Source organism: Cynoglossus semilaevis, chromosome 6 (assembly GCF_000523025.1).
Source record: "Cynoglossus semilaevis isolate Cse_v1.0 chromosome 6, Cse_v1.0, whole genome shotgun sequence".
NCBI lineage: Eukaryota > Metazoa > Chordata > Actinopteri > Pleuronectiformes > Cynoglossidae > Cynoglossus > Cynoglossus semilaevis.
Genome location: NC_024312.1, coordinates 13,935,178 through 13,962,172, shown reverse-complemented (window position 1 = coordinate 13,962,172; position 26,995 = coordinate 13,935,178). Strand labels below are relative to the sequence as shown.

The 26,995-nt window shown below is 40.5% G+C and overlaps 3 protein-coding genes across 7 annotated transcripts in view; 2 read left to right on the top strand and 1 right to left on the bottom strand.

Annotated features, from left to right (window-relative positions):
* tead4 (TEA domain transcription factor 4) overlaps positions 1–17,633 on the top strand; it is a 26,506-nt gene extending 8,873 nt beyond the window's left edge. For 3 of the 5 annotated variants that reach the window (XM_025056382.1, XM_025056384.1, XM_025056381.1), the window contains exons 3-12: positions 5,559–5,623; positions 6,572–6,643; positions 8,028–8,162; positions 8,478–8,521; positions 8,750–8,811; positions 9,000–9,133; positions 9,876–10,049; positions 13,717–13,857; positions 15,060–15,212; positions 16,547–17,633. In XM_025056382.1, coding sequence (XP_024912150.1) covers positions 5,559–5,623; positions 6,572–6,643; positions 8,028–8,162; positions 8,478–8,521; positions 8,750–8,811; positions 9,000–9,133; positions 9,876–10,049; positions 13,717–13,857; positions 15,060–15,212; positions 16,547–16,660 — 1,094 coding nt within the window. In that variant the 3' untranslated portion in view covers positions 16,661–17,633. The remainder of the gene's footprint in view (positions 1–5,558; positions 5,624–6,571; positions 6,644–8,027; positions 8,163–8,477; positions 8,522–8,749; positions 8,812–8,999; positions 9,134–9,875; positions 10,050–13,716; positions 13,858–15,059; positions 15,213–16,546) is intronic. The other 2 variants (XM_025056383.1, XM_017033393.2) reach the window with 2 other exon arrangements.
* A 524-nt stretch (positions 17,634–18,157) lies between these two features.
* On the top strand, positions 18,158–21,735 carry mansc4 (MANSC domain containing 4). The gene is made up of 3 exons (XM_008312231.3): positions 18,158–19,183; positions 19,276–19,410; positions 20,046–21,735. The coding sequence occupies exons 1-3, from the start codon at positions 18,964–18,966 to the stop codon at positions 20,873–20,875; spliced, it is 1,185 nt and encodes a 394-aa protein (XP_008310453.1). The 5' UTR covers positions 18,158–18,963; the 3' UTR covers positions 20,876–21,735.
* A 246-nt stretch (positions 21,736–21,981) lies between these two features.
* Positions 21,982–26,347, bottom strand: mrps35 (mitochondrial ribosomal protein S35). The gene is made up of 8 exons (XM_008312230.2): positions 26,183–26,347; positions 25,570–25,619; positions 25,286–25,453; positions 25,017–25,077; positions 24,781–24,920; positions 24,361–24,470; positions 24,178–24,247; positions 21,982–22,302 (listed from the first exon to the last, which is right to left on the bottom strand). The coding sequence occupies exons 1-8, from the start codon at positions 26,313–26,315 to the stop codon at positions 22,033–22,035; spliced, it is 1,002 nt and encodes a 333-aa protein (XP_008310452.1). The 5' UTR covers positions 26,316–26,347; the 3' UTR covers positions 21,982–22,032.
* Positions 26,348–26,995: the final 648 nt, after the last annotated feature.

Genomic DNA, 26,995 nt, shown 5'->3' with positions numbered 1-26,995 from the left:
CGTTATCATATATTTCGTTTTGCCGCATTTTTCTCCCATAATGCTGTGCACAGCCCCGACCCTCTTGCCCATTTTTCTCAACAGACTTATTAGCTTGCTTATTAGAGACGGTGTCACAGATATTGTAGGGGTTATGTGGTCCAGCAGTAATTTGACATGCATCTGCCAAGGAAAACATTTCCTGCCTTGTGAGGCTCTCAGTGAGAGACATGCCCTGTGGTCTGACCTAAGGCCTCATGCTGCAATAATGGAAAAACAGTCCCAAACTTGGAGTGCAATGGAAACCGATGGCTGACAGTCCTCAGTAGAAGTATGTGGCGCTGGAAATCTGATTGTCTTATTTGTTTAATAGAGGCGATATAACTGCCATGTGAATTTATGCAGCACTTTTGCAATTGTAATTGTTTGATTTTATGATCTCTTTTGAATCATTTTAATGCAGCAACATTAATTCTTGCGTCACATGCTTTATGCAGCTTCAAGGTTTAGTCCAACTTGATTACCTCACAGCCCTTAGAATTTAGCCTCTCTCCTATATTGATGTGTCTCACTCATTGTATTGTTGTAGTCGCAGGAGACAGATTGTGTGAAAATGAATATCCGCAGAGTTCTATTTAAGTAATTTTTTTATTACCCACAAGGACTACAGACTTAATGAAATGTGTTCTACTGAGTTTTGTTTGTACAGCTTGTCAAACATTTGTTGGTTTTATAATACAGTAGAAATATGTTCTGTGCTGAGTGATATATGAAGGTCAGTGGAAAGCAATCGTGTCCTCACCCAGGTCATAACTGTGGCAGTGGGGTGAGGATTTCATCCTCCACTATGACCTTTTGACCTTTGAAGAAGACCCATGGTCTTGATTAATTTTCTCCTCCTCTGAAGGGCCTCATTAATTTGGAAAAAAAAACTATGTAATCAAATCAAATACATTAGTTTTATGAGTTAAAAAAACAAAATGACATGCTGACATTTGACAAGGACTCAAATGTCTGCTCACTTCCCTCTACTTACAGTACGGTAGGGTTCATGGGTCTATTTCTGGCATTTTTTAGAAAAATTTAAAAACGCTGAAAATTAAACTGAAACATTTACCTTCCTTTTACATACGTATATGTATGTGACATTCTCAGATTGTCCCATTGATAAGTAAAGATCAATTATGCACCATGTAGTAGTGACTTATTCAAACTGATTTATTATATGCTGACAACTTTGTCTCGTCAGTAATAAAGAGGAGAACTAAAGATACCAGTGGTCAGTTTCTAAATTATTAAGATTCATACCAAGTCCTCGGTTTGGCTGCTGTTAAAAGAGGACTTTGCAGCAAAGCTCAGTAGTTTAACTGTGTCTAGGCTGAATAAGACACGGAAAACCAATGAGCTGAGACATTCTTGCAGCCTGTAAACCTCAGCACACAGACAAGGCAAATGTGCTGAGAGTGATAAACGCACATATGGTTGACAGATGTGTCAAGTGCATGGTACTGTAATCGGTGGTAGATGGTAACGTACCCAGAAAATGTGCATTCAAACTGACCAAGAATCAAATATGTCAAACATAACAAGAGCAAAAATAATCAAAAATGTGTCCCAGGTTATTTTATTAAACTAAAGTAAATAGAGCTTTCACACTTAGGCTTGTTGTGTACATGCAAACAGGACACAAATTCATGGGTTGATTTTGGAGCAGCAGATGTGAGACCCGGGCAGTGGAATGTCAAGAATGCACTGAAGCTGAGAAAGAGAGAATAAGAGAGAGCGAGGGAGAGAGAAGCTGAGGAAAGAGAGATCACGCCAGGCCAGTTATGACCACAGCCCATATGGCAACAGCAGATTTATGACCAGCCAGAGTCAGAGGTTGGGGGTGAGAACCCAGAGGTCACCACCTGTATCCCAGCAGACCAGGAGAAGAAAGAACCTAAACCGACAAAGCAGTAGGAGAGACAACTCTCCTACTTTTTTACATGTTTAAATAAATAAATAAAAAATTAACCATCAGCCAATAGTTTTTAGGTGGACTTAATGGAGTTACATTAAGTCATCCAAGTATAAATTCTTAAATTTGACATGTTTTGATAGAGTTTAACTTATATTAAAACATTTTAATAATGTTTTGCATTTGCTGAAGTGATGATGTCATTCAATGCTCCCATCATAACTTGAGCACAGTTGGTAGATTACTCATGCAGCTTTTGTTATATGTATAACCTTAAGCAAAATCAGCCATGCTTAATTTGCCATGCAAAGCTGACACTTTGTTAGTCTTGCAGAGGACACCAAGGACAATATAGCTGTAAATCATGTGGAGAACCATCCCACTACCTCTTGTATCTATGGTTCTATTTCTACTTCTTGAATATGTTAGTGAGGATGTAAGATGCTAAATTGGTCTTAGAGTCATTTCCAATTGAAATCTATACTAGACTGTGCTTCTGCTGCAGTCATTCACTTTTCATGCCCTTAAGAAGTTTTTTCCAGAATCAAGTTCCCCCCAGACAAGTCCGTAACTACAGGCTAAGGGATAAACAACATCATACTGTGGACCCAGTGGGTGATGGTATAATGTTCCTATGAGATTTTCCTGCAGCCTTGGCTGGCACAAGCGCTCTGTTGCTGCTTCTCCCATTGGATATCATGATCTCATCACTGTGTGACTGTCCCCTCTCTGATCTGATGAGTGTGTTGGAGGGTATTTTCGATAGGCCCTTCCCCAAGCATCCACTCTAGGTGTGGTTGGGGGGTCCGATATCTGATACAAGAACAAAAAGCAAACATTCCTGGCAGCCCATTAAGGAAGCTGTTTAATGCTTGCACTTATATTTGTCTAAATTTGAATGGAGAGGCCACCAATAAGAGTGTGTCATTGTTGCAGAATCAATGGTGAAATCTTTGAAATTTTGAAGTTTGTGTCTGTGTGCCTTAAAAGGTCTTTTTTAAATTCACGGGATGTTTTTATGTGGTGAGAAACCTCCCTAATCTGCTTCAGCTGCTTTAAAAATGCACAAAGTAAAGCCTACTGTACAGTAAGTTAGTTTATAGTGGACCTGGGAGGACTGTTGTGCGGTAACGTGAAAAAGGAAAAACGTAATGTTCATTTGAAATGAACTACTCTTAGGAATTTCACAAAGCTATTCTCCTCGTCTGATTGCGAGGAACGACGTAGGAGTTTCTTAATCCCTGTGGAATTAAAGAAGTTTGTATTGAGGGGCTCAAACAATTGGTCAGCGGGTGCTTCTCCTGATAAACAGTAAATGGTTGAGGAGTTACAGCCCTGAAAGGAAAATATGATTGCAAATGAATGAATGTCTCCACTGAGACTTCAGTGTGCATGTGTGTGTGTTTTATTTCTAATATCTCTGTGTGGCAGTTTGCATGAAAAGGAGAGGACAGTGTTTGACAGCGGGGTTCAGCGACAAAGTAGCAGAGTGTGTTATTTTGTGTGTGTGTGAGGGTTACTTTAAATGTGTGTGTATTTTCTTTTTTAGTTCTGAGGAAGTGGAATTTAAAGTACCATCATTAACTGTATTCAAATTCAAAGATTTGTAACGACTAATCGTCACCCATTACCCATCTTAGATATTAAAAATGTAACAAAACAAATAATGAAATAAAAGTAAATTTCTGATTCTGCATTGACCAGGACCAGGATATTAAGTTCATTTGATCATCAGATGACGTTTGGCATTTCACGCAAACTGTGATGACTTTTGCCCGCTGACGTAATATTCCTTCCTTCAACATTTGATCGGTTGGTTTGTGTTGTGTTGTGATGTCTCAACCAAGTGTCACTATGTGAGGGAAAATCGGACAGGTTTTTACCAGTTGTGTGTTGTGACTGATCTATGTGTTAATTCACATCGAGATGTGGCGCCAAGGGAAAAATGACTGTGTTTAAGAGATGGTGTAAAGTCGAGAAAACTCTTGTATGATTTTTTTTCCAGATGACTTCCTTGTACACGTCTGTCTTGGTGCACTTTTGTATAAATAGTGATCTTAAATACAGTACTGTCAGCAACGTTGTTGTGTTTTCACCCAGAAATAGTGTTTAAACAATCTCTAAATCTCTGCTATAATGTTTAAAATCTCAAAAAGCCTTTTTGGAATTGGTTTAATTAAGTCAAGACTTCTTGGTCGTTTGTCTTCTTTCACATTTAGTGATTTCCAATTAAGAGAAATTAGGCAGATAATTATGTAATCTTCCTGTCTATATTATTGAAGGTGGTATGAGAGTAACTGTCTTTACTCTTTGTAAACTCTTTTGTGACTTTGTTTACACTCACCAGTGCATTTAATAAAAAATACCTTCTTAAGCCACCTATGTTGTCCAATTTAGCCATTAGACGAGAGGCTTTGATTTTTTGGAAAAAAAGTCACATGACCATTGCCCTTCAATGTAATCAGAGACTATGGTTTGGGGGAGGGGAACAAGCCCAAGATTTACTGTGGGCGTAAAGGCATATTCCATAAACATTGACACACACCAGCTGCCTGGCAGCCTCATCAGACTGGGCCCCCTTTAGTCACTGGCCTGGTGTCGTGTCTGTCCTGGGTCCGGTCTGAGGATCGCATGGCTGCAGCCTCCACCTGCTCTGCCAATGTGACCAGTCTGTCAGCAGTGGCAGTGTGGGGACTCACATGCAAACACTCTGTTGAGATACAAGCTCAGTGTAGTGTGTCAGCCTCATACTGATGCAAGCTCTTTCACAGACAGATGTACTATATACGCATAGCCAGATACTTATACTCGCAGTTTTCAGTGCTGACACACTCAGTAATCTTGGCTCACTCTGGATGCACAGGTGTCAGAGCACAGATGCGAGAGCAAAAATGTGAGCACGGTCATAGTTTAACAGGGAAGATAATTCAATTTTATGGTGAAATTTGGTATTTCGGTAATCTAATGTTTAAATATGTGACACAATCTAAATTATTGTATATATGTGAAATTCCTGCAGCACTCAACTGCTTTTTGATTTGTTTCATTAATTTATCGTGTTTTCTGTATGTTTTATCCATTTGGAAATTGAGAATACTATTGTTTCAGTTTTACAAGTGGTATTTTTGTCCATGTTAAGTATAATACTACTTCAGCTGCAGCGCATGGCATTGACACCGTTGTCTGAATTGCCTCTTGTAATGCACCTGACATTACCAGATTAGAACAGGCCTGAAGTACAGGCCACTCAAAATGATGGTATTTCACTGCCACACTCTTCCTTGTCTGCTGAGAGCTTTGGTGGATGCTCCTGTTATACGCAGTCGTTAATCCTCCACATAGAAATCTGTCTTAGAATGAACTTGATATTAATATTGATAATTGTCAGTTTTTGTCCTAAATTTTAAGAGTGTGTTGAAGGTAGCATTTTTATTTTAAGCAGTAGAAAATGATATAATTGTATAGAAATATATAGTAATCAGTGTAACTGGGCTTTTATATTTCTTAGCTAAAATTTCAGGTAAATAATAAATGATAATGTGTGTTTTGCATCTTTTCACTGCTATTTGTAAAAATAATATTCCTCTAATTTTTTTTCTTTACTTTTTTTCGCTTACAGGAAGAAATGAGTTGATTGCACGGTATATCAAACTTCGTACAGGAAAGACAAGAACCAGGAAGCAGGTCAGTTCACATCCACTCTGGACTGAATCAGCCTCTATTTTTGAACTCCTAAAAGTCATGTCCTACTGAATGATGCTGCTGCCCCTGACTAATCACTGCCCTCGACTCAGCAAACAGAGATGATGATTGATTTAGGGCCAGGGCCCAATGCACAGATGCTATAGGATCAAGTGTCCCTGTTTTTTTCTTCAGCACCTCACAGATCTGGTGCTTGTTAGAAGGTGAAAGAAGCTGAGGAATACGGTGGTCTGAAATGCAGACCAAGAGGGGGAGCACAAGGGATTTGGAACTCAACCCTCACTATGGTATCTGAGAGGATCCCGTGGTTGCACAGTGATAGATGTGGAGAAAATGGCTCCATGCTAAGTCATCTAAGTAGAGAGGGTGGTGTAGAGCTAAGAGAAGGAGATACAGAAAGATCAGAGGTGGGTGGTGGGCCAGGGTGAAACGGCCGCCAGACAGAATGTTCTGGTGCCACATACAGTAGAGTAGTAACCTCGTGAAAAAGTTTTCATTTCATTAACATCATTTCTTTTATGCTACACTGAGAAGAACCCTGCACACGCACGAGGCTCAGGTCAAAGTTTCCCCAAACGTTTTTCCCTTTTGTAAATACGACTGTTGTCCCTGCATGTCAACACATTAACAGTCTCCAATGAACTTTTATCTATTATTTATTGACACTGCAATTCCTAAAAAAAAAAAAATCTTATTGGACAAATTAAATTACAAAGTGAATAAATATTGAAAATAAAAATGAAAATGTGCATTTTTGCAATAGCGCTGTGCTTCCAATGGGGATCTGCCCCCAACTTTGGGAACCACAGAGTTAAGCTATTAGCTTTTTTAATCTCAGGCTTTAGAAGCTATAATTTCCCTTTCAGAAGCATATTTGTCAAATAAATGTGTTACTTAAATCTGCGTGACATCTTTTTCTTTGTCTTTCAGGTATCCAGTCACATTCAGGTTCTGGCTCGACGAAAAGCCAGAGAGATCCAGGTGAAGCTGAAGGTACGCTACGTGAGTCACTTTCAATCTTCTATTAATTAAACACTTTGGGAGAGTAATATGGACCCTATCAACGTAACAATTAAAAATAAACACCATTCGATTTTATAACAGATATTGTAACAAATATTTTATCTTTGCATATTACCATAGAACATTGAAGTAGTGCAGCGAGCATGTTTCATTTTCATTAGAAAGGGAGTCATAGAGGGGGCTTTGATCATAATCAAACCTTGTGCCTGCATCCAGTGGAGGATATTACCAAGACTTTATTGAGATTACCTTTTATTATTTCCTTTCATTATAAAGCTCTGTGTTTGTTAAATGTATTACAACGTCCGCGGTGCCTGCTTTGCCATGTTTTCACGTTCCATTAACACAAAGGCCCAAACCATTGGCTATTTTAATTGCACCGCCTAATTGATGCTAGTTTTAAATGGCATGCTTGCACATGATGATAAAATGTGAACGTTTTCTCCCCGGGAGCCCGAGGCTTACTGCGCACAATCACGAACCAAGTACAATTGTCAGGAAACAAATTAATCCCTGCATTATTCCTTCCAGGTATTACATTCAGTAAGTACAGCAATAAAAGTTTTTCTGTGTGTGTCTTCTAAGAGCTTACACATCCCTAAGCCCCCCCCAATACTTTCTCAGTTTACATTTCTCATCCACATATCCACAGCAGACAACAGGACTCTCCCTCTTACCTTGGACTGCAGCCACCAGGGTTCAGCTGGCTTAGCTTACCATTGGTCACGGGGTTTGCCCCTGTCACAGACCTTTTTTAAATACATCTTTGGTGTAACTGAGATCCCTACCACATATACCCCCCCATATTTCAACTATGCCCTTGTGTTATCCAGTTCTGGGAAGAAGAATGCTCTCTGTGGCCTTGCCTATTAGGGCTGGGCAGCAAGTTCATAAAGTCTCTGATGATCGGGAGTAAAACAAGTCTTCAGAAAAACCAATGGTGTTTTTCTCATAGAATATTACCATGCTCTACCAATTAAGGCATCAATTATTTAGCATCTTGCAATTTTTATGCCGTTATGATTAACATTATGGTTAACTTGTAACGCAGCAGGCGGCTCTGTCTTTCAGTGTGACCTCTAACAGAAGCTTGTTGTCATCAGCGGCTTTCCTCTGCCAAAGCAATAAACTCAACTCCTGGCCCAAAGGCCCTTGACTGTAATATCACCTTCTCTCCAGCTCTCTGTCTGGCTGGCATTCATGGTGATGCAAGCTGGCTTCATCCCTTCATTTCCCCTTTTAGGGCTCTGCCTGCGGTCCTCTTGGATTTGGGCGCTGACTTAAATGGAGTTTGATAAGTGCTCCTGGTTTGCGTAATCATCTGTTTGTCTTACTCTCACTCTCACTCTGACCCTCTCTACAGGATCAGGCTGCCAAAGACAAGGCCTTGCAGAGTATGGCCACCATGTCCTCAGCCCAGATCATTTCACCCACAGCTTTCCAGAACAAGATGGCGCTCCAGGGTCTGTCTAGGCCAGCTTATTCCACATCTGGTGGAGTAAGTTCCTAATCAGGATTCCCTGCCCTCGATAATTCTGATTACACTGAAACCATTAGTATTAAGGAAGAAAAAAAATCATTGACTCTATTCCAATATTTTTATTTTTATTTTAATGGCATTTGTAGTTTGCCTACATTCATACCACAGTTTGGACACTAACCCCATAAAGTTTCTGTAAGGTATTTGCCGCTGATCTAATTGTGTAAAAATACATTTTTCATTTTTACAATATGTTTACAAAGTAGACACAACAGCACAGTAGCTGAGTGAATATTATTAGTTTTAATTTACTCCTGTTTTCTTTTTTCCCAGTTTTGGCACGGGGCACTTCCAGGACAGCCAGGAAGCCACGAAGAGTGAGTTACAGCTGTTCCTGTTTTAGTAACTAATCTGAATAATCTGAGAGCAAACCAAACCAGATCAATTTGATTTTAAAGAAAGGGCCTCCACTCTCAGACATTCAGCCTAACACACTGTCAATGCTTCTTTTGAGGTCAGACAGTCTAATTAGTGTGTGAGATGGGGTCAAGAGGGTGAGACAGTTCATAACATGCCTTTCCTTCTCACCTGTCTCGCCCCTCCAGCATTAAGCCCTTCTCCCAGCAGACTTACACCATGCAAGCGTCCGGACCTGCCCCCATAACAGGTGGGTGCTTTTTCTCCCCCAGCTTTGTTGACAGAAGGCTGTCATGCCAGTAAAGTGATGAGACAACACAGCTAATGATGGGGCGCTCCCTCGAAGCAGAGACAAATAGTAATGATATCACTGTATTTTCAGGTTTTACATTGTCACATTCAGAAGACATATTTACACACTGACTGCCTTCTCGCTAGCAGGTTATGAAAGCACCGCAGGGCTATCCATGTCCCCAACTGCCCCTCCTTGGCAGGGCAGAAGTATTGCCAGCTCTAAGCTGCGAATGCTCGAGTTCTCTGCGTTCCTGGAACAGCCTCAGGACCCAGAATCCGTAAGTGGGTAAATCTGTTGATTGATTAATCGTGCCGCAATTTTTTATTTTTTTGATGTTAAAAATTGCGTGTTTAAAAGAAAAGGCAATTTACACTTTCTAACAATAAATAGAGATAAAATTCTGCTCCTTAGCAATCCATAAAATGTATTCATTAGTTTTTCACTGACAAGGCATTATTATAGAGTCTATCAGTAACAAAAACAAAGACAAAAACAAACCAAATGATTTAAAACTAGATTTTAAATATAGACAGCAAAGAATATGCCTATCATCAATACAAGATAAATACTGATAATAATATTACTAAAAAAATTCTTAAGATTCTGGAAGACATCTGTGCTCCTGATCTTTTTGCCTGTTGGTGGTTTATCATCAAACCATCATGTTATTATGACAAACACTAGTCACAAATTGTCAATAGAATTCTTTAGCAAAACAACATCACAAGACAACATTTCTGGATTTTAGACCAAGCCTAACATAGCTGCAATAACACGGATAAATGTTGATAAGCAACGTGAAATCATGTGATTATTAATGGCAGGAGAAGAAAGACAACAATGGGAGCTCTGTGACAGGTGACAGAGTTCCACAGTTAATGTGCTGTCCACAGTCCAACAGCAGGGTCAGTGCAACAGATGTCCTTGAAGCACTTGTCATTAATGGCAATTCAACAAACTAGTCTTTTCACATTTTTGGCAGCGTTCACTTCCTGACATTCACTTTTGTCTCATTCCAGTTCAACAAGCACCTGTTTGTGCACATTGGCCAGTCCAACCCCAGTTACAGTGACCCTTATCTGGAGTCGGTCGACATCAGGCAGATCTACGACAAGTTTCCAGAGAAGAAGGGAGGCCTAAAGGAGCTGTTTGAGAAAGGGCCACACAATGCCTTCTTTCTTGTCAAGTTCTGGGTAAACTTGCATCTTTGTCTTTGTTCAGTTTTTAAATGAATTCTAATGAATAGTCAAAACTTTTGATCCAGACCTATAAATTGGGCATCTGCGCATGTTTTAACACCAGAGCTAATAATAATCCCCTCTAAGGCATGAAGGTGAAGTGAGAGAACAGCGAATACTCCTGTTAATACACTGGTTTTGCAGCACCTGTCGTTAATGGTCTGGGAGTGTTAACAGCGTTAACAGCAATGGTTATGGCTCACAGAAACTTAAATGTGATTTAGACCCAGAATGAATGGAAAGTCATCGCTCCTATCACTTGAGTGGCTCTTAATACATCAGCAAGATGTTTATTGGTGTGTGTGTTTGTATGTGTGTGTTCTGGGGTACGTATCTATAAATACATTTACTGAAGGTAGGGGCTGTGAGGGTTGGAGTGTAATAGTGTGGAGACAGGTGTCTAGGCTCAAATTTCTCAAAGTGAAAGATCAGGCCTGCCACTCTCCCCCAAGGCTGTCTCTCTCACACATGCATCCACAAACTCAAACACACACAAACATAAAAGCACAATTGACTCCTCATATCAGCATACAGTGGTGAGACTTAAAATAAAGAAGCATCAGGACAACGTTGATCTTTGATGCAGAGATAGAGTAAGTGAGAAAGAAAGAGTATCAGTGTTTATATAAGTGTAATTGAGCATGTCTACTGTGAATATGCTTTCAGTCTGGCAGCCTTGCATTATATCAGTAGAAGACCTTTGGTATTTGCATCATGTACTACATAGACACACCCATCTATTTTTTTCCACCCTCTGCTCACATGTAAAATTAATCAGTTTTAAGCTAGTTATACATTTCTTCAAAGTACATATGATATTCATAAGTATGTGTAGCTATTTCATTCACAAAGTTCAGAAATCACAAAACCCACTGGATTGTGGAAAGACAAGGCATTAAACACAACACAGGAACCCCAAACACAAGGCATGAAAACAAAACCTCACAGCTCAATGATCACACCAAGCCAGCATGAGGGACAGAGGTATATATACCCAGGGCACCAGGTGACAGCAGTGAGACTAATGACAGACACAGGTGAGGGTGATGACACTAATCAACTCCACCCACAGGAGGAAAGGGAGACAGACAGCCCTCACAGTTCCTCTAAAATTAAAACCTTTAATATTAATGCTGATCACATGTTTGACTAGTGCTGTGTTGACATTTTGGATTAAATCATAAAGAGAAAAGTCAGAATTACATTACATAAGTACACCCTATTTATGACTGATGTTTAAACAGCACACTCCTTCATTTAGTCAATTCAGGGCCAATAACTGTTCACACTGGAGTCTGGAGTTGAAGCACTTTAATTATAATCCCTGCACAAAATATAACTTTCAGTGTGATGGTGTCTATGAAGTTTCCTTAAAAGCTCCTTAAACCCCAGACACCTCAGTGTCAGTAATTCATGTGACACAGGCTGTTTAGGCATAGCATAGCAGCTGATGCACAGCCACCTGCAGCAGTCTGAAGACTAACACAAAAACACAGTCATTGAGCAACTTTTACTTCCCCCACAGGGAACTGCCTTCAGAGTTTAGGTAACCATAATATTTTGTCCATCAAATATAAACACAACAAAAATAAATAAATAAATAAAAAACCCTTTTCTTTGTCTGCGTTAAAAAATATTTACACCATTGTCAGATGGACTGAAAGTATTTGTAATCCAATCTGAAAGTACTCAAAATATTCTGTAGTTAAGTTTGTCAAGCACAAACTGTGAATGTTCACGGCGCAGTCTCGCAACATTGTTGCACCGGATCTTTCAAGTTTTTTTATGTGTGCCATTAACCTTCACACGTTCAACTGCCCTTTTATTTATTATGGAGAGATAAAAGACATTGGTGAGTGACACCGCACTTGTTGTACTCTTCTCCGGTTGGAAAGAGCAGCTGGTCAAAGCATGGCATGTGATTCAGGGGTTGAAGGGAAGGTGGAGATGAGTTACCCAGTCGTATATCATAAAGGAAAAGAGAGTAAGAGATAGAAATAGGTCCACAGACAGTGTGAACAAGAGATTGGGGTGGCAGAAGAAACGGTTGGTGGCATGTGACCAACGAGTCATTCATCAGTGAAACTTTACCCTCCAGTTGGATGTCAGACCGTGCTGGAGTCAACAGTCGTGATATAGAGAATGCAGCTTTGATTCGGAGAAAAACAAGCCCATAACTTGTTCTTTCTCAGTCTGTTTATCTCAACATACCCAAGGGGTTCTGCTGATCTTGAGGCATCCATGTCAAAACACAGTAATCCTGCCACACCAAAAATGCTTCTGGCCATAAAAAAAAAAAAGAAAGAAAGAAAGAAATAACAAAATTAAACACTCAGCACATCTGTAAAACGTGCTAACCTTATTTTTGCCATTCTAAAAATGAGAAGAGCCTGTTGGACGTTTCCCCTGTGGTACTGCCTTGGGCAGGTCATGACTTGAGGACGTGATGAGGAACATGTTGGACCAGTGGCGGTGACAGGCAGCTGGACTGACTCCAAAGCTATGGTATTTTAGATTGAATTTCCAACAAACCGGCTCGATGGCCGTTGGCTGACCAGTTCCCCGCCTCCTGCTTTCCTCCTCGCCCCTTCAGTGCCATTGGCCCTGTCCTAACAGATTGTCTCACGCCTTTGAAGTGCAGAGGGAATCCGATTTAAGCTGCCTCTGTTAAATTGTTACACAGCCAACCTGCCCACCGTGATCTAATCAGCCAATTGCAAACTGATGATTGTAATTGGATGAATTCCCTCGCAGGCTGTTAGTGAAGCAGGGAATGGCGGTTCGTGGAGGGTCAGCGGGCCTCGGGGATGAAGACAAATAGAGAAATTACATGAGGTGGGGATGAAGATGAAGGGGGGATGAAGAGATGAAAGTGGGCTAAGCGGTGTCTCAATGGCCCATTAGGGGACAGGAGCCTGACAGGGGAAAAGGTAAAAACAGCTCAGCTGTCTGCCAGAGGAAACGGCACCTCAATCTGATCCCAAATCAGATTATACTCAGCTCAGTTCACATTTGAAGAAACATCACCAATAGATGAATTCAAACCCAAATTAATGGGAAAAAAAGAAATGTTATGTAAACAATCATTCACAAGGTGTCCTGGGAATCCTCAGACGGACGACTTGACAGCATTTCACTAAGTCAACAAGAATCTGGCCATTGGATGCCTCCTGGCTTTACAGAGAGTCACACATAGACTTTGTTGAGCTGCAACACTCTTGGTGACAAATCTTGTCAGGCACACACACATTCCTGAAGACCTGTAAGCAGGAAGCAAGACCGGATCTTCTGTCTAGGATTTTGGACGCTCTGTGTATTACAGCCCATTTACAGGACCTTCTTTTATAGGAAAAAAAAAAAGAGCAAATGCTGTTGAGGATTCTCTTTTCAGTTGTCCATTTCTGTGGAGAGCTGTAGTGCACTGTCTTCCTGACACTTCAATTTCAGATATGTCACAGTCATTCACTACAGTTTTTTTTTTTTTTTTTGGAGTCTTTAGACAAATGCAAAATCAGTCAATGTTTTTTCCAAGTCTTTCAATTTCTACATCTGCCATTTCTGTGTGGTGCAGTAGATTGGCTTCAGGGTGAAACTGACAAAAGGATATCTGTATTCTCTGTAGGCTGATCTGAGTATAAACCTGCAGGACGACAGCAGCTTTTTCTACGGTGTTTCCAGCCAGTATGAGAGCTCTGAAAATATGGTCATCACCTCCTCGACCAAAGTCTGCTCCTTTGGCAAGCAGGTGGTGGAGAAAGTAGAGGTAAGCTGTGTTTTATTCGCTTCCATTGTCTGGTAATACGGTATTAATAAGTTAATACGATCATGTACATACCATATCCATCAAAAACAACACATGAGCCTCTTCACACTCCTGCCTTAGGATGGCGCTGCATAAGTGTGAAGTCCAGAAGAAAAAGGCAGGCTAGCAGCTTTGACCAAGAGATACAGGCTTTGCTCATTTCAAAAACAGGAGTTCCTCCAGCGGTCTAAGCCTAAAGCAGCTTTAAAAGTGCTGACTCGGGGTCACCTCAGGGCACCAATATGAAAGTGGATTGTTCTGACATTCCACTGATTCGTGCTGTTGTGTATTCTCCATCCTGAGGCATAGCTTGTGTTCCACAAACTTCAATGGCAATGGAAGTGTTTGAAATGGCAGACTGACTGTGTGCAGCTCTGTTTGTGTCTGTTTTGCTGCTGGGCTTCATATTTGAAATCATAAGGTGATTGATTTCACAGTCTCACATTGATTTACATCAAACTACATTGCGTTTCCTAACATTTACATCACAGATTCAAACCTTTAAGCATTTTATTTTTGTTTGGAAAGATCTTTTAATTACAAGTATATACGTATGTGGCTCATTTCAAGACACTGTTTTTTTCTATAAACATTAAGAAATAATGAAAAAAAGGGAGTGAGAAAGTATTACTGCTGGAGATGAATTCTGGTCTTTTACCACTAATCTGTGGTCAGCAGTGACGTGATCCTCTAATCTCCCCTGCATGACTAAGTATTATGCTTCCCGTTAGCTAAACAATAGCGTCCCTGCCCCCACCCACTGCTGAGGGCTCGTACAATATAAACAATTACACACAGGTCCCATTGATACAGCCATCTGCCCCCACCAGGCCACATGATGATATTTAATGCCTCCATCATTTGATTATGGATGTCACAAGAAATATGTTTATTGTTCTGCCATATGCTGCATTAGGTATATCATATTACACATACTGCTGCTTATCAAAGTGAAGTCAACTCACATTTGTTAGAACATTTATCATTAATTTATGCTTTGTTTTGTTTTTTTCATATTTTACAAAGGCTTTTACCATTTGACCATTCATTTTGATTTATACCCTGTGCCATACAATATGAGCATACTTTCTACTGTGTACTCTTTAGGTTTCACTACATGTCCTCACTCTTTTTCTTCTTCTTCTTTTTCCCTGTTTTCCTAGACGGAATACGCACGTTTTGAGAATGGCCGCTACATGTTCAGGATCCACCGTTCCCCGTTATGTGAATACATGATCAACTTCATTCATAAACTCAAACATCTGCCAGAGAAGTACATGATGAACAGTGTACTGGAAAACTTCACAATCCTACAGGTACATAGAGACCATAGTAAGAAAGTGATAGTGATGTGAAATAATCTTTTCTATAACACTGGGGGTGAGGAGTCGGACTCTGACCTCTATTTTTCAGGAGTCTCATCCTGACTTTGACTCATGCACCAGTTAATCAGACATGAAGTCCGAACCCTGGAGACAAAAACAGACTCCTCCAATTCTTATGTATTTTCTGATGTGAGCACTAGAGAAAAGGGAGTAGATTTGGATGACTAAAATGCTAACGCAACCATGTCTGCCCAGTAAATTATACTTTTACTCAATTGTCTTTGCACTTTATTTGATCATTTCATTTTCATTACGTCATTTTAATGAATCATTCCCAAAATCTTAGCCAAATCACAGGTGTCTTAAAATGAGTATTTTAGAAAAAAAAATTTGCCCTTACGTTGCCATCCATATAAACCACTATAGGACTATAGCACTGTTTTAAGTCTGAAACCAATAATTACAGATTTTACTGTCATGCTTCCTAGTGGCAGCCCGAGGCGTGTTACAGTCTTCTGCTGTACATTCGATTTTTCTGAATAGGCTGCTGCTCCTTGCTGAGTGCTTAAAGACAAGGAAGTGAATAGACAGAAGTGTATCTCCATAGTAACAGTGACAACAAAAGCTGCATGACACTGCTGCCCCTTACTGTGGCGGCCGCATTCCTACTGGTAGAGGGACAATGACCATATTGAGCCCACACTGACGACGACATGGCAACATGTCATTAGCTTTCTCAATGACCTGATTTATCTCATATTAACCATGAACACACGCAGCCACACACACACACACACACACCAACGCACACATTGACAGCACATGCTTGTACACAGATTCCACACTGCCGGGCCGAGCACAATGGATCAATACGGCTCATTTAACGAGTATTGTGTTCGGCATCGGGCGACAACGTGCAGTTCTGCCACACAACTCTGTGTTTTAAACCCAGACTAGTCTGGGATTGAAAAGAACACAAGGGACAAAACGTACAGAGATTGAACTATTGTACCAATATACCTGTAAAACTATCAGGAAAGGATCACTAGCGTTTTCATAGATAATAATAAGAATGCAGTTTTGATGTAATACACAGTCTATACAGGTGTTGTCATTTACACACCTTGATGGAAAGAGTTATTAATTCACCCAAGCTCCTCAATCTTAAAGTACAAGCATCCATTTGTAACTCCAACCAACACAAGGCTGTAACTGAGTCTCTGTTTAGATGAAGGAATATGAGCACAATGTCATGTTTGCAAACAGTACCAGGAGCTTCGTTTACTGCTGTGACACATCTATTCTTGTGGGTTGTTTGTCCACAGGTGGTCACCAACAGAGACACGCTGGAGACCCTGCTGTGCATAGCTTATGTTTTCGAAGTGTCCACCAGTGAACACGGAGCACAGCATCACATCTACAGGCTAGTGAGAGACTGACACAGTCACACACTTGGAACTCTACCGCTCTAGTCCCACTGTAGCACCGCGGTAAACAACAACACTCTACAATGGACGACTTCCTCCCTCTGTTCAGCTCAGAGCTGGAACCTCACCACTCGGTCTGGAGCCCAGAGAAACGCTGGCTTTGTTGGTGAGCCAAGCAACACAGTGACTGCTGAGGAAGAAGTGAATCTGTGGCTGTGGAGGCTGACGCAGGATTTTAAAGGAAAAAGTGAAAAAATAAAATAAAATAAAAACTGACGACACACTGTGGTCAAAGGAGCCAAACTTAGTCAACCATATCTGCATGTGAGAGTTGTCATTGGTGGTTTTCGTCTCATTTTATTAGTGTTTTTTTTTTAAGTTAGATTCTTTGTGTGCATGTGCAAGAGATGTTTGCTACAGAGTTGGGCTGCCTCAGGGTGCCACCTGCTGACGACAATAAAAATGGCATCGAGGAAAATTATGGAAATTTAGGCGAGTTCCTCTTTTGCACCTTTATTGTGTATTGAGTGTTTTTCGTGCCGATCAGTTGATACTTGCTGAGGATTGAAGTAATTATGTACAGTGCCATTGAACGAAGAGGATTTAGAGAGCTGTTGTAATCTCTTTGTTTGATGTTTTGTGTTTTTAGTATTGTCTTACTGTCTGGCTACAACAAAAAGGCACATAATAACAACATCCTAACTTGAAGAAGAACTGTATCTGTAACTTGCCCTGAAGAGTCGTATTACGACAAAAGTGTACCTTTAATAATTGCTCTGCTGAGGGTTGGATTCAGTGTTGTGGTTTAATACTGTAATTATTATTATTCCACATGGAAGATTCTATGTTCTGTGTTTTTTTTTTTACATGCATACATTACATTTGTGGGCAAAGCCTTTACATTTGCTGATACTTTTGGACATTTGACTGTCTCTAAATTATATCACTGAGGTTACAGATCACCCAATAAAAAGATTTGAAGGTTGAAGCAGTAGATAGTTTTTTAGTATTTTTTTTAACCGCAATCAGTCTATAGATGTACATATACAGTATATAATATACACAGGATGGGTACCAAAGATTTTAAATATGACCGTTTTATATTAAAGTCTCTCTAATAGAGAAATTGTAAGATAGAACTAAATATGTATATAACTATGATACAAAATTAAAATCTAATTTAAATGTAAAATGAAAAAAATCTATTTCCAACGTTGTAGAAAAGTCGCAAAATAAAATAACAACAACGTATTGGAATCTTATACATCGGTATATTTGGGAGTTCATGTTGCCATCTACTGGTGTTAGGTTGTAATTACATTTTGCTACTTGTACAGTATTTATTAAGAAATGTATTTAAATCACAAGGCCGAATTTGCGGACAGGTGACGGTAACACACTGGACCTGTTTTTAAAATAAATAATTCAAAAATAATTATTTTCACCTTAGGTTCTAACTTATACAAATAAAGCAGTCAGCGTCAAGCTGTAAACTGGGAAGAGAACGCGACAATAACGCAGAGAGTGAGACTAACAGCCTGACAGATGCTGCATCTCCAAATGTAGAACACAGATGGTCGGCTTATTCTGAAAATCCCATTTAAGAGAATTCAGCCAGATTGCTACAATTATGGGAAATCCACTCTCGGACGTCTGACCTCTCTCTGAGAACAGGCAGGTCTTGTTTTCATCCACTGAAAACAGGGACAGAGGATATTTATAATCTAGACGCACGACAGACACACACACACACACACAGATTTTAGCGAATTGAATTTCCCATATTCCCCTGTAGGGGGTGCTGTAAACTCATTTGGAGTCAATGGTCCATGAGTTAAATTTTAACTAATTTAAGTTTTGACAACTGAGTCAACGACCAATCACTAACTGGCTCTGGGTACTATATGGTTGTTTGACTTGAGAGCGGAGCTCAAGCAATTTAGTGGAGCTGTGCACCTCCAGAGATCTATTTTAAATCACCCTTTAATCCCTGACCTAAATCATAGAGATGATGGACATGGTATCTTGATACTATTTGATGATGTGTTCAGTTTAACTTAAAGTTACAGCATCCCCTGGAGTCTCCGTGAACGGGATCATTGTAATGCTGGTCAGGACACGCACCGTTACGCACAGCTCCACCTCCTACAGGTGCGTAACTGTGAGTCACCTGCACATGAACTGGTACCAGTAAAACCAGAACCCCGCTGAGTCCACCCCATCCCTGCGGGTCCCATCCCAGCGGTCCGCTCCTCAGACATGCGGCAGGTTTCTTCATGTTACACTACGACATGCTTTAATCCACAGTCCGCGCCATGAACGTCACATGGGGCCTGCTGACGGTACTGAGTGTGGTGTGCCACACGGAGTCCAGGTGCTCACCCACCACCTACTATAAGAACTGCTGGATCCGACGCTTCCCGGGGATTTTCATCGACATCGCTGAGTCTCAGAGGAGAGGAGCTCAGCTCCTCAGGAGCTACCAGGAGGAGACGGCGCTGAAATGCAGCCGCACCTGCTGCCTGACCAGAAACTGTGAGTGTAACATTTTACCGTAGTATTTAATTGTAATGGAGCCGCTGACCACTTGCTTATTGTGGAGCCGTGTGCGTGTTTGATTCCCGCAGTCTCCTGCAACCTGGCCATATTTCACTATGATGTCACCCATGAAAACGTCAACTGTTTCCACCTGAACTGTCCGACTCTGGAGAGCTGCATCCTCAGCCACAGGGGGAACGTTGTTCTCTACAACATCACAAAAGGTGAATATGACAGGGGTTTATGTGTTCGGAACTATTCCAGAAATATTCTGCATCTGTGCTGCCTGCTTCCCTGTCCGTCCGTATATAACAGTTCATCACAACTTTAGATTTGCCGAACTGGTTTCTATTCTATTCTGTTGTACTGCATTCTATTTCCAAATCATTTGAACTAAACCTCAACACATGTATTATTGTCTTTAATGCTCTATACAAGTCAGATAAATAGGACAAATTAGGTGTCTGTCTGTTGACCATTAATAACTAACATGTAGTCACCAAAACTTTCAATTAAAACACAGCAAAAAAGTAAAATTATCCAATAGCCAAAATTGCTAAGGAAAAAAATTTAAATAACAATAAAAAATACCAATGGAAAATTATAACATACCATAAATATCTGCATGCTTTTTAAAATAAAAGTTACATACATAACTTGTAAAAAGTGTATAGATTTAGCTAAAAATTGCTAAATTACGACAGTACTGCACACAAGTCTCAATATAGCTAAAAGTTAGCCAAAAAAGTAAAATTTGCCAAAATCAGTTCACTTAAAGCACAACATCTAAAAGGCGACCAAAAAGGTTATGTCCCTATTTGAAGTAATACTTTAAGTAATACTACTACTCTTCTCTCAGGGGTGGATCCTGACCTGCTTGTGTTTGGAAAGTATTTGACCTCCAACGTGCGAGTGTTGCCCCATCACTACAGTCGAGCCAACGCCTCAGAGCCCCTGCCTCCGGACAAGCGTCAGTTCATACATCCACCTTTGCCCCCTGCTCCTCAAATGACACCATCCACCACGAAACCATCCACCACAACAGGCAGAGTCCTCACCACCACTGCGGCTGACACTACAGCGTACAGCCCCACTCAGCCTGTAACACCTACAATCGCTTCACCCTCCACTTCACCCGCTTCTCTCCTCGACTCGGGGAACACACTTCCCCCCACCTCCAGCGGTTTCGTTGCTTCCACCTTAGCTACATCTTCTTCACCCATTACTGACACCACCCTGCACGAATCCACACCTGAGACACCTACTGTCTCCACCACCGCCACTGCTTTGGCCTCCACCGTGACCAGCGCCCACCTTCACGCCACCACTTCCTCTCAGTCCACCGCCAGTCCTCAACCTAACACAGGAAGTATGGAAAACACAGCGGTCAGCATTCATTACCCCAACGACACCAAGGACACACTGGGGAGGAACCACACGGCAGGAGACGAGGGGGTCAGCGGAGAGGACCCCACAGGACTGGGGCCTGAGTGGCACGTGGCCGTCCACACCTTGCTGGTGGCTGTGGGCGTCTGTGTCACGGTGCTGCTCAGCTGCTGCTGCTCTGTGCTGCTGGTGGTGAGCTGGAGGGGGAGGAGGAGGAGAAAGGGCCGCTATCGAACAGAGTGGAGAGGAAAAAGAGGCTCCATGCGCCTGATAAAGTACGTGCTGGTCAGAGAATCTTCCTGAGAGACAAAACTGCACCAGCAGATGTGACGTTTCTGATGTTTGATGTGAATGGAACTGAATGAGAAAAAAGATGTTAACTTTTCTTTTCTTTTTTTTACCAATTTTTTTCTCAGCTTCTGCTTGATTTATTAGTCCCAGTACAAAGATTATATTGGCTTCTGTAGATAGAAATAAGAAGATGATTTTAAAAAGAAAGAATAGTGCATTTATTCCAGACAATTTGGCCTGGAAAATATACTTCATGTATGATATGTATGGTTTAATAACTCTGTTTGGTCAAATGAGACCAAAGTAGAACCCCTTGGTCTTTAAAATGATGGTTACATTTGAAGAAGGAAGGGAGAGGCACTGAACCCAAAGAACACAGTCCCCATAGTTCAACATAAGGATGAGCGCAAAATGTGGTTCAACAGACAATTCAACAGCAGGACTTGGTCTCAGATATTTAGAGGCACCAAAGTACATTATTCTGCTTGATTTTAACTGAAATTTCACAAATTCGACAATTGAATTCAAGCACTGCAATGTGTCCCAACAGAGTAGAACCAATGTTCTCCTATCTCCTGTATATCACACCTTCGAGAGAAGAAAAACATGACGCAACAAACTTTCTAAGAAAACGCCTCTTAGTTAAAATGGATATCAACCTATAATTGTCTACATAAAGTGTTGTCCTTTATTGGATCAAATGAAGAAAAACAACTCCCCCAGTGGTGGCCTTCAGTGTTTAACCTTTTTACATCTCACTGCATCGGGTTTCTTCTGACCTAAAAGTGAACGAACCAGTACTGGAAAACTCTTAAAAGGAGAGTGGAGGTATTTTTGTACAGACCGCAGAAGAAAGCGTTCTTTCACTTGGTCTGATTTACTCCACTCGACCTGACAGTGACACAGCTTGGAAGGACCCAGAACTGACAGAGCGCGGTTTGGATGACTTACATTGAAGACATAAAAAGACAAACACGTTTTTTTTTTTTTTTTTTGCTAAAATTTTATTGAACATATTGCATCTGATGGAATAAATATATGATGCACATGGTCGTAGATTAACACGTTGAATCATGGTGTTGAGAATGCTGTTGAAATGATCCCGACACAGACTCATGTTTCTGTTTGACACGGTTTTAATGACGGTACACTGGTTTATAAAACTTCGATCACAGACTCAGAACTTTCTTGACTGCCTCTTTGTACTGACGCATGGTGCTCTCACTCTCTCCTTCATTCTTCAGCCTTGACACCGAGTCCTTATACTCCTGCACTTCTTGCCTTCCCAGCAGCTGCGCTTTCACCTCGTCACCTTCTCCTTCTCCGGCCACCTTCATGCGTATTAATGTATCCAGAATATTCTTTTGTGATGTGCTGTCCTCCCAGATGTATTCCTCCATGTCTGCACGGGTTTTCTCAGCCTCCCAGGGCTCTATTTTCTAAAGATCGAAAACGACAGAACAGTGAAGATAGTGAAGATTGAAAAATATGTCCAACATGAAAAGAAAGTTGGACACATTTGCACAAAGGATGGTGCATTTTTCGGGAATCAAAACATCAGGATGTACGTCATCAGTAATTGTTTGAAGTTGGCCTCTACTTTTGAATCGCCTTATGGCAACAGATGTAAAGTACAGGGGTCGCCCCCTTCTTTGATGCTTCTCTCACAGAGATAGTATTTCTCCATATGTCCAACTCTGTCCACTGCTCGTCTTGTCGTCGTTACATCCCCTGAGGAACAACGGGCTTCTTTGTGCAGTCGCTTGAAGCGTAGACGGAGCCTGAGCTCTGCTGCTCTGCAGGTGTTTGAGGTTAATGACCGTCATTACGGATGTAAGTATCTGATACACATTACATCCTGTCTGGACTGAATCCAGGTAAAAGTAAGTCGAGGGAAAATAAATACAGTTTGGAACAAAACATTTTACTTTACGAGTATTTCCAAAGTGTTTTTTTTTCCTGAGCAAAGAACTTTCACAAGCAGCTTTCTTAGGCATACGAGCCTTGTTTTGGAAGCACATATTTTAGTACTTAACTTCGCATATGGAAACCCCTTTAAAAAAGCCCAAGGTCAAACATTCTTTGCTTACCTCAAACGTAAGCTTTGTCTTATTTTCTGCTTGGAAATAATATTTCTATCAGTGTCGACAATTCTCATAAAAACACATTATACGGAGTGAAATAGCTTAAAAACAAATGAAAGATTTTCCTTCAATTCGTTACTGTGTCTTTTTTTTTTCTAATAATTTTTTAAGCAGCTTAATAAAACCAGTAGGTACAGAAAATTATGCATTAAAAGAAAAAGGCCCATTGGACATAAAGAAAAGCCTGGTGTAGGACAATTAAAAGTTATGTATCTGCAGTGAAGGGAAAAGGTGGATGTTGCACTGCAGCAGATGACGGTGCCTCTAGTGGTCAATGTTCTGTCGTATGTTTTTGGCTGCTTTAAGTACTCAGTTCCACACTGGCGTGGATTAGCACACGGTGAAGTTAGCAGTGAAGGTCCGTCTCCCTGAGTGCGGAGATAATATCACCTGAGTGACTGCAGACAATTGGACTCTTTGTAGGCTATCGTTACAACCTGAACTCTACGCCACTCTCACAACTTCCACAAGTCTGCTGGCCAAGCACTGTACCTTCCATTGTGTGAGTGAAAGGGCAGCGGACAGTGTTCTACCTCCTGATTTGGACACCTTTCCCAGCTGAGAGATTTTCACTTAATGTGACTCAGTCACTGAGGCTGAAAAAGTCAATCCAGAAGTTGCACAATATTCTACCTGCTAATAGATGTTCAGAAGCCAAGGACAGGGTTTCTTCTTAATAGGAGAAACACAGATTTGGTGAAGTTTGGTAAAACTTGCATCTCTTATAAAAAGACCAAAATATCCTAATGCACCATGAAACACGACGCCAAAGACCCCTGCAGTTAAATAACGTCATTAGTTGATCACCTCTGAAAGGTGCACAGAAGAAACGTGACAGTGGGTCATCGGTACAAGTAACGCCAAAGAGCAAGCAGCCTTTAAATGAATGGGTGCTTGTTCAAAGACGATGAAAGGTCAGTAAACAAAAAGGGACCAAAGAAAAGGCCACAGTCACAGGAGACCTGTGAGGAAGGTGGACAGAGAAGAGACACGCTTGTCCCAGTTAACCTGGTTAAGGAGGAGAGGGTTTCGCTGTACAAAATGGATCCTCAAAGGCCCGGATGAGAGAACCTGACATTTGGACATTTTACTCTGTTGTTTGTCTTAAGCTCAGGCAACAGTGACACAGCAGGCAACCCTAATGAGACAGAAAAAACAGTCTCCACTCACCCATGACTCGTGGTAGAGGACGGTCAGCAGGTACATGGCATAGTCGTAATTCTGTTTTCTCAGAGGGCAGCTGGGAAAAGAAGGATGGAGACAAGATGTTACAGTGACTTTTAAAGACTAAATAATGTTTATTAAGTAATATTTTCAGGTCAGATATACAGACTAAATAAATAACATTTTTACCTGTCTGTTGTGATGGTAACGATGTCCGAACTTTTGCAGTATTTGTTCCCCACAAGTTTGATAAACTTTTTGCGTGCATGATCATCCAGACTCAGACTACACAACTTCACCTGTGTTAAAAAACAAACAAACAAACAAACAAAAATCAACAAAATCACAACAGAAATAAATCTGCTATGCTATGTCGACTGAAATACTTTTCACACATCAAGTCACTGCTTTAACGTTGTTGATGAAAACAATACTAAGAATGGTAAATTAAATCCCTTTAGTCACCAAATAGGTCAGATAAAGTTTATGGTGCTATTATATTAAGATGTTCATGTCATTACAATGGCCGTCTATCTGCAGCATCTGCAGGCAGATCAAACAATTGTATCACATTCATATGAAAATTAAAAAAGTATTTTAACAACTCACTCTGAGTTGAACAATTCGGGCGGAGGGGTTTCTAAGAGACGGCCCAGCAGACACGTAATCTGTGGTCTCTACTTTAATGGGAAAATGCTGGTCACATTTGGCATCAGTGTCCAGGGCCGAGGGCCACTCTGTACAGAACGCTGATGGCACAGAAAGACAGCAGAGAACAGTGTTACATATCTTTGTAAATTCTGGACTTTCATAATAATTTTTACGCACTAAAGTTCAGAACTTACGTTTTAGAGCTTCACAGTGTTTCTTAATGGCGGCTGGTGTCAAATGCAGGAAGTTTGGGATCTGAAAAGAAAGAAGTTTGAATTTCAATGATCACCGCAGGCGATTAATATTGATAAATACATTAGGACTGATTTACAACTGGATTACTTTGAATAAAGAAATGTGCACTGTAAAAACATTGACATAACATAGCAAAGAGCAATGGTCGCTTCACAACAGACAGTTGAGTCAGACCAGTGATTCTTCCATTTGCTGTTTTACTGCTCACCTTGATAAGCTCCAGATTGCCCTGCTTTTCTGGTGGAACACCTCCTTTCACGGGGTAGCCCATCCTGACAGGTAAAGGAACAGCATTTGGTCTGAAGGGCATTGCTGATGGATAAACTGCAGTCCAGTCCTGCTCCACAGACATCCTCTCTGTTCGGGGCTCTGCCAGCTGGTAAGATTATAAACAATAAAGACCAATTAAATCACTGTAGTCACCATCTTTACAAGTTGCATTTGGATTGTTTTCAACAATCCTAAAGAGTACAAAGAAAGCAAACTACTTACTTCTCTCCTGGGATTCTTCATGGATCCTCTACCACCTCTTTCAGAGGGACCTACAATTTAAGCAACACATGTAAACCGTAAAAAATCAATTATCAAAAGATTTGTCAGTGTAAATTTAAAAATACACACACACACACACACACACACATATATATATACACTGTATGTGTGTGTATGTGTGTACATGCATGACAATAACTTGCTTTTTATGTGTATCAATATTCTTATTTTGAATTTGTGAGTTATTTGATTTTATTTATACAGATATTTTTATTAGTTATTGATATGTGTGTGTGTGTTTTTAAAAATTGAAAAGACCTGATGCTACAAAATATACACATGCAAAAAGGCTGCATTTACTTGACGTGGAGCTAACTATACTGGCTAATATAAAGTGATAAGAAGATCTTTTTGGAAGGTTCAGAGGGTTGCTGACGTTGATGAGATTAGAGGCCTGTCACCGTCGTCGTTTTGAGAGAGAACACTTAGTAATAGTAAATGACTGTGAGAGAACATGAGGTTCCTCAAATGGCCTCGAAAACAGTATTTCTAACAATTAGCTTAGCTAAGCTTCAGTCTCTGTGAACGTCGATGCACGGACAACAAAACTCACCTTTGTGTCCAGCAGTGCGATTTAGAGACAACGTCCTCGTGTACGTAGCGCCGTTTATAGTTTTATGAACTCCTAGAAAAATAGCATTTATTCGACCCAGACACAGAAACACCTTGCTACTGTGGGAAGCCATGTTTCCACAATGACTACGGTGCTCAGCAAGGGTAAAAAGAGTGAAAATCGCATCGAGTGACTCATTCTGCGTGGAATTGTTATTTGGCGACCCCTGCAGCCAAGTGCAGGTAGTGAATCACAGCTGATGACCGAGCCAACAGCATTCGTGTACTTACTAGGAAAATATTTAAAGATTTCAGATCCTATAATAGAATTAACGTAACTCGTATTAATTAAATGCATCATCTAGCGTATTCTTTACAAAAGCTTTTCATCAATAACGTATTAAAAATGTATTTTTGAATTATACACGTATTACTTTTCATAAACTTTTAAATAGTTTCCACTCCACATTTGTTGTTTTGAATTTTTTACAGCACGCAGTTCTGCATCCTTTGACATTATTACGATTATGTATTATATTGGCTTGTTTCAAAAGAATAGAAAAACAACATAAATTACTTGGGAATGAGAATAATTTTATATATTCTAGGTTTGGAATTCTTAAGATTAAATTGTATTTTCGGCAAAAAAAAATAAAGAAATTATCAGCAATGCCATCTGTCATTCCTCTTTAATCTGCATTTATACTGGTATATGTTTTGCGCCGACGTTCGACAGGCGGCTATCCGTCCGCCTGTCCAAGTCTTCAGACGCATTCAAATACCCTCGTAATTCTTTTCTTACGCAGAATATTAT

Excerpts from the sequence above, each read along its gene's own strand:
- mansc4 (XM_008312231.3), top strand. The coding sequence starts at position 18,964 with ATGAACGTCACATGGGGCCTGCTGACGGTACTGAGTGTGGTGTGCCAC. Across the intron at positions 19,184-19,275 it reads CTGCTGCCTGACCAGAAACT|TCTCCTGCAACCTGGCCATA; the intron begins GTGAGTGTAACA and ends TGATTCCCGCAG. Across the intron at positions 19,411-20,045 it reads TCTCTACAACATCACAAAAG|GGGTGGATCCTGACCTGCTT; the intron begins GTGAATATGACA and ends CTCTTCTCTCAG.
- mrps35 (XM_008312230.2), bottom strand. The coding sequence starts at position 26,315 with ATGGCTTCCCACAGTAGCAAGGTGTTTCTGTGTCTGGGTCGAATAAAT. Across the intron at positions 25,454-25,569 it reads TGAAGAATCCCAGGAGAGAA|CTGGCAGAGCCCCGAACAGA; the intron begins GTAAGTAGTTTG and ends TAATCTTACCAG. Across the intron at positions 22,303-24,177 it reads TCCTCTACCACGAGTCATGG|AAAATAGAGCCCTGGGAGGC; the intron begins GTGAGTGGAGAC and ends TTCGATCTTTAG.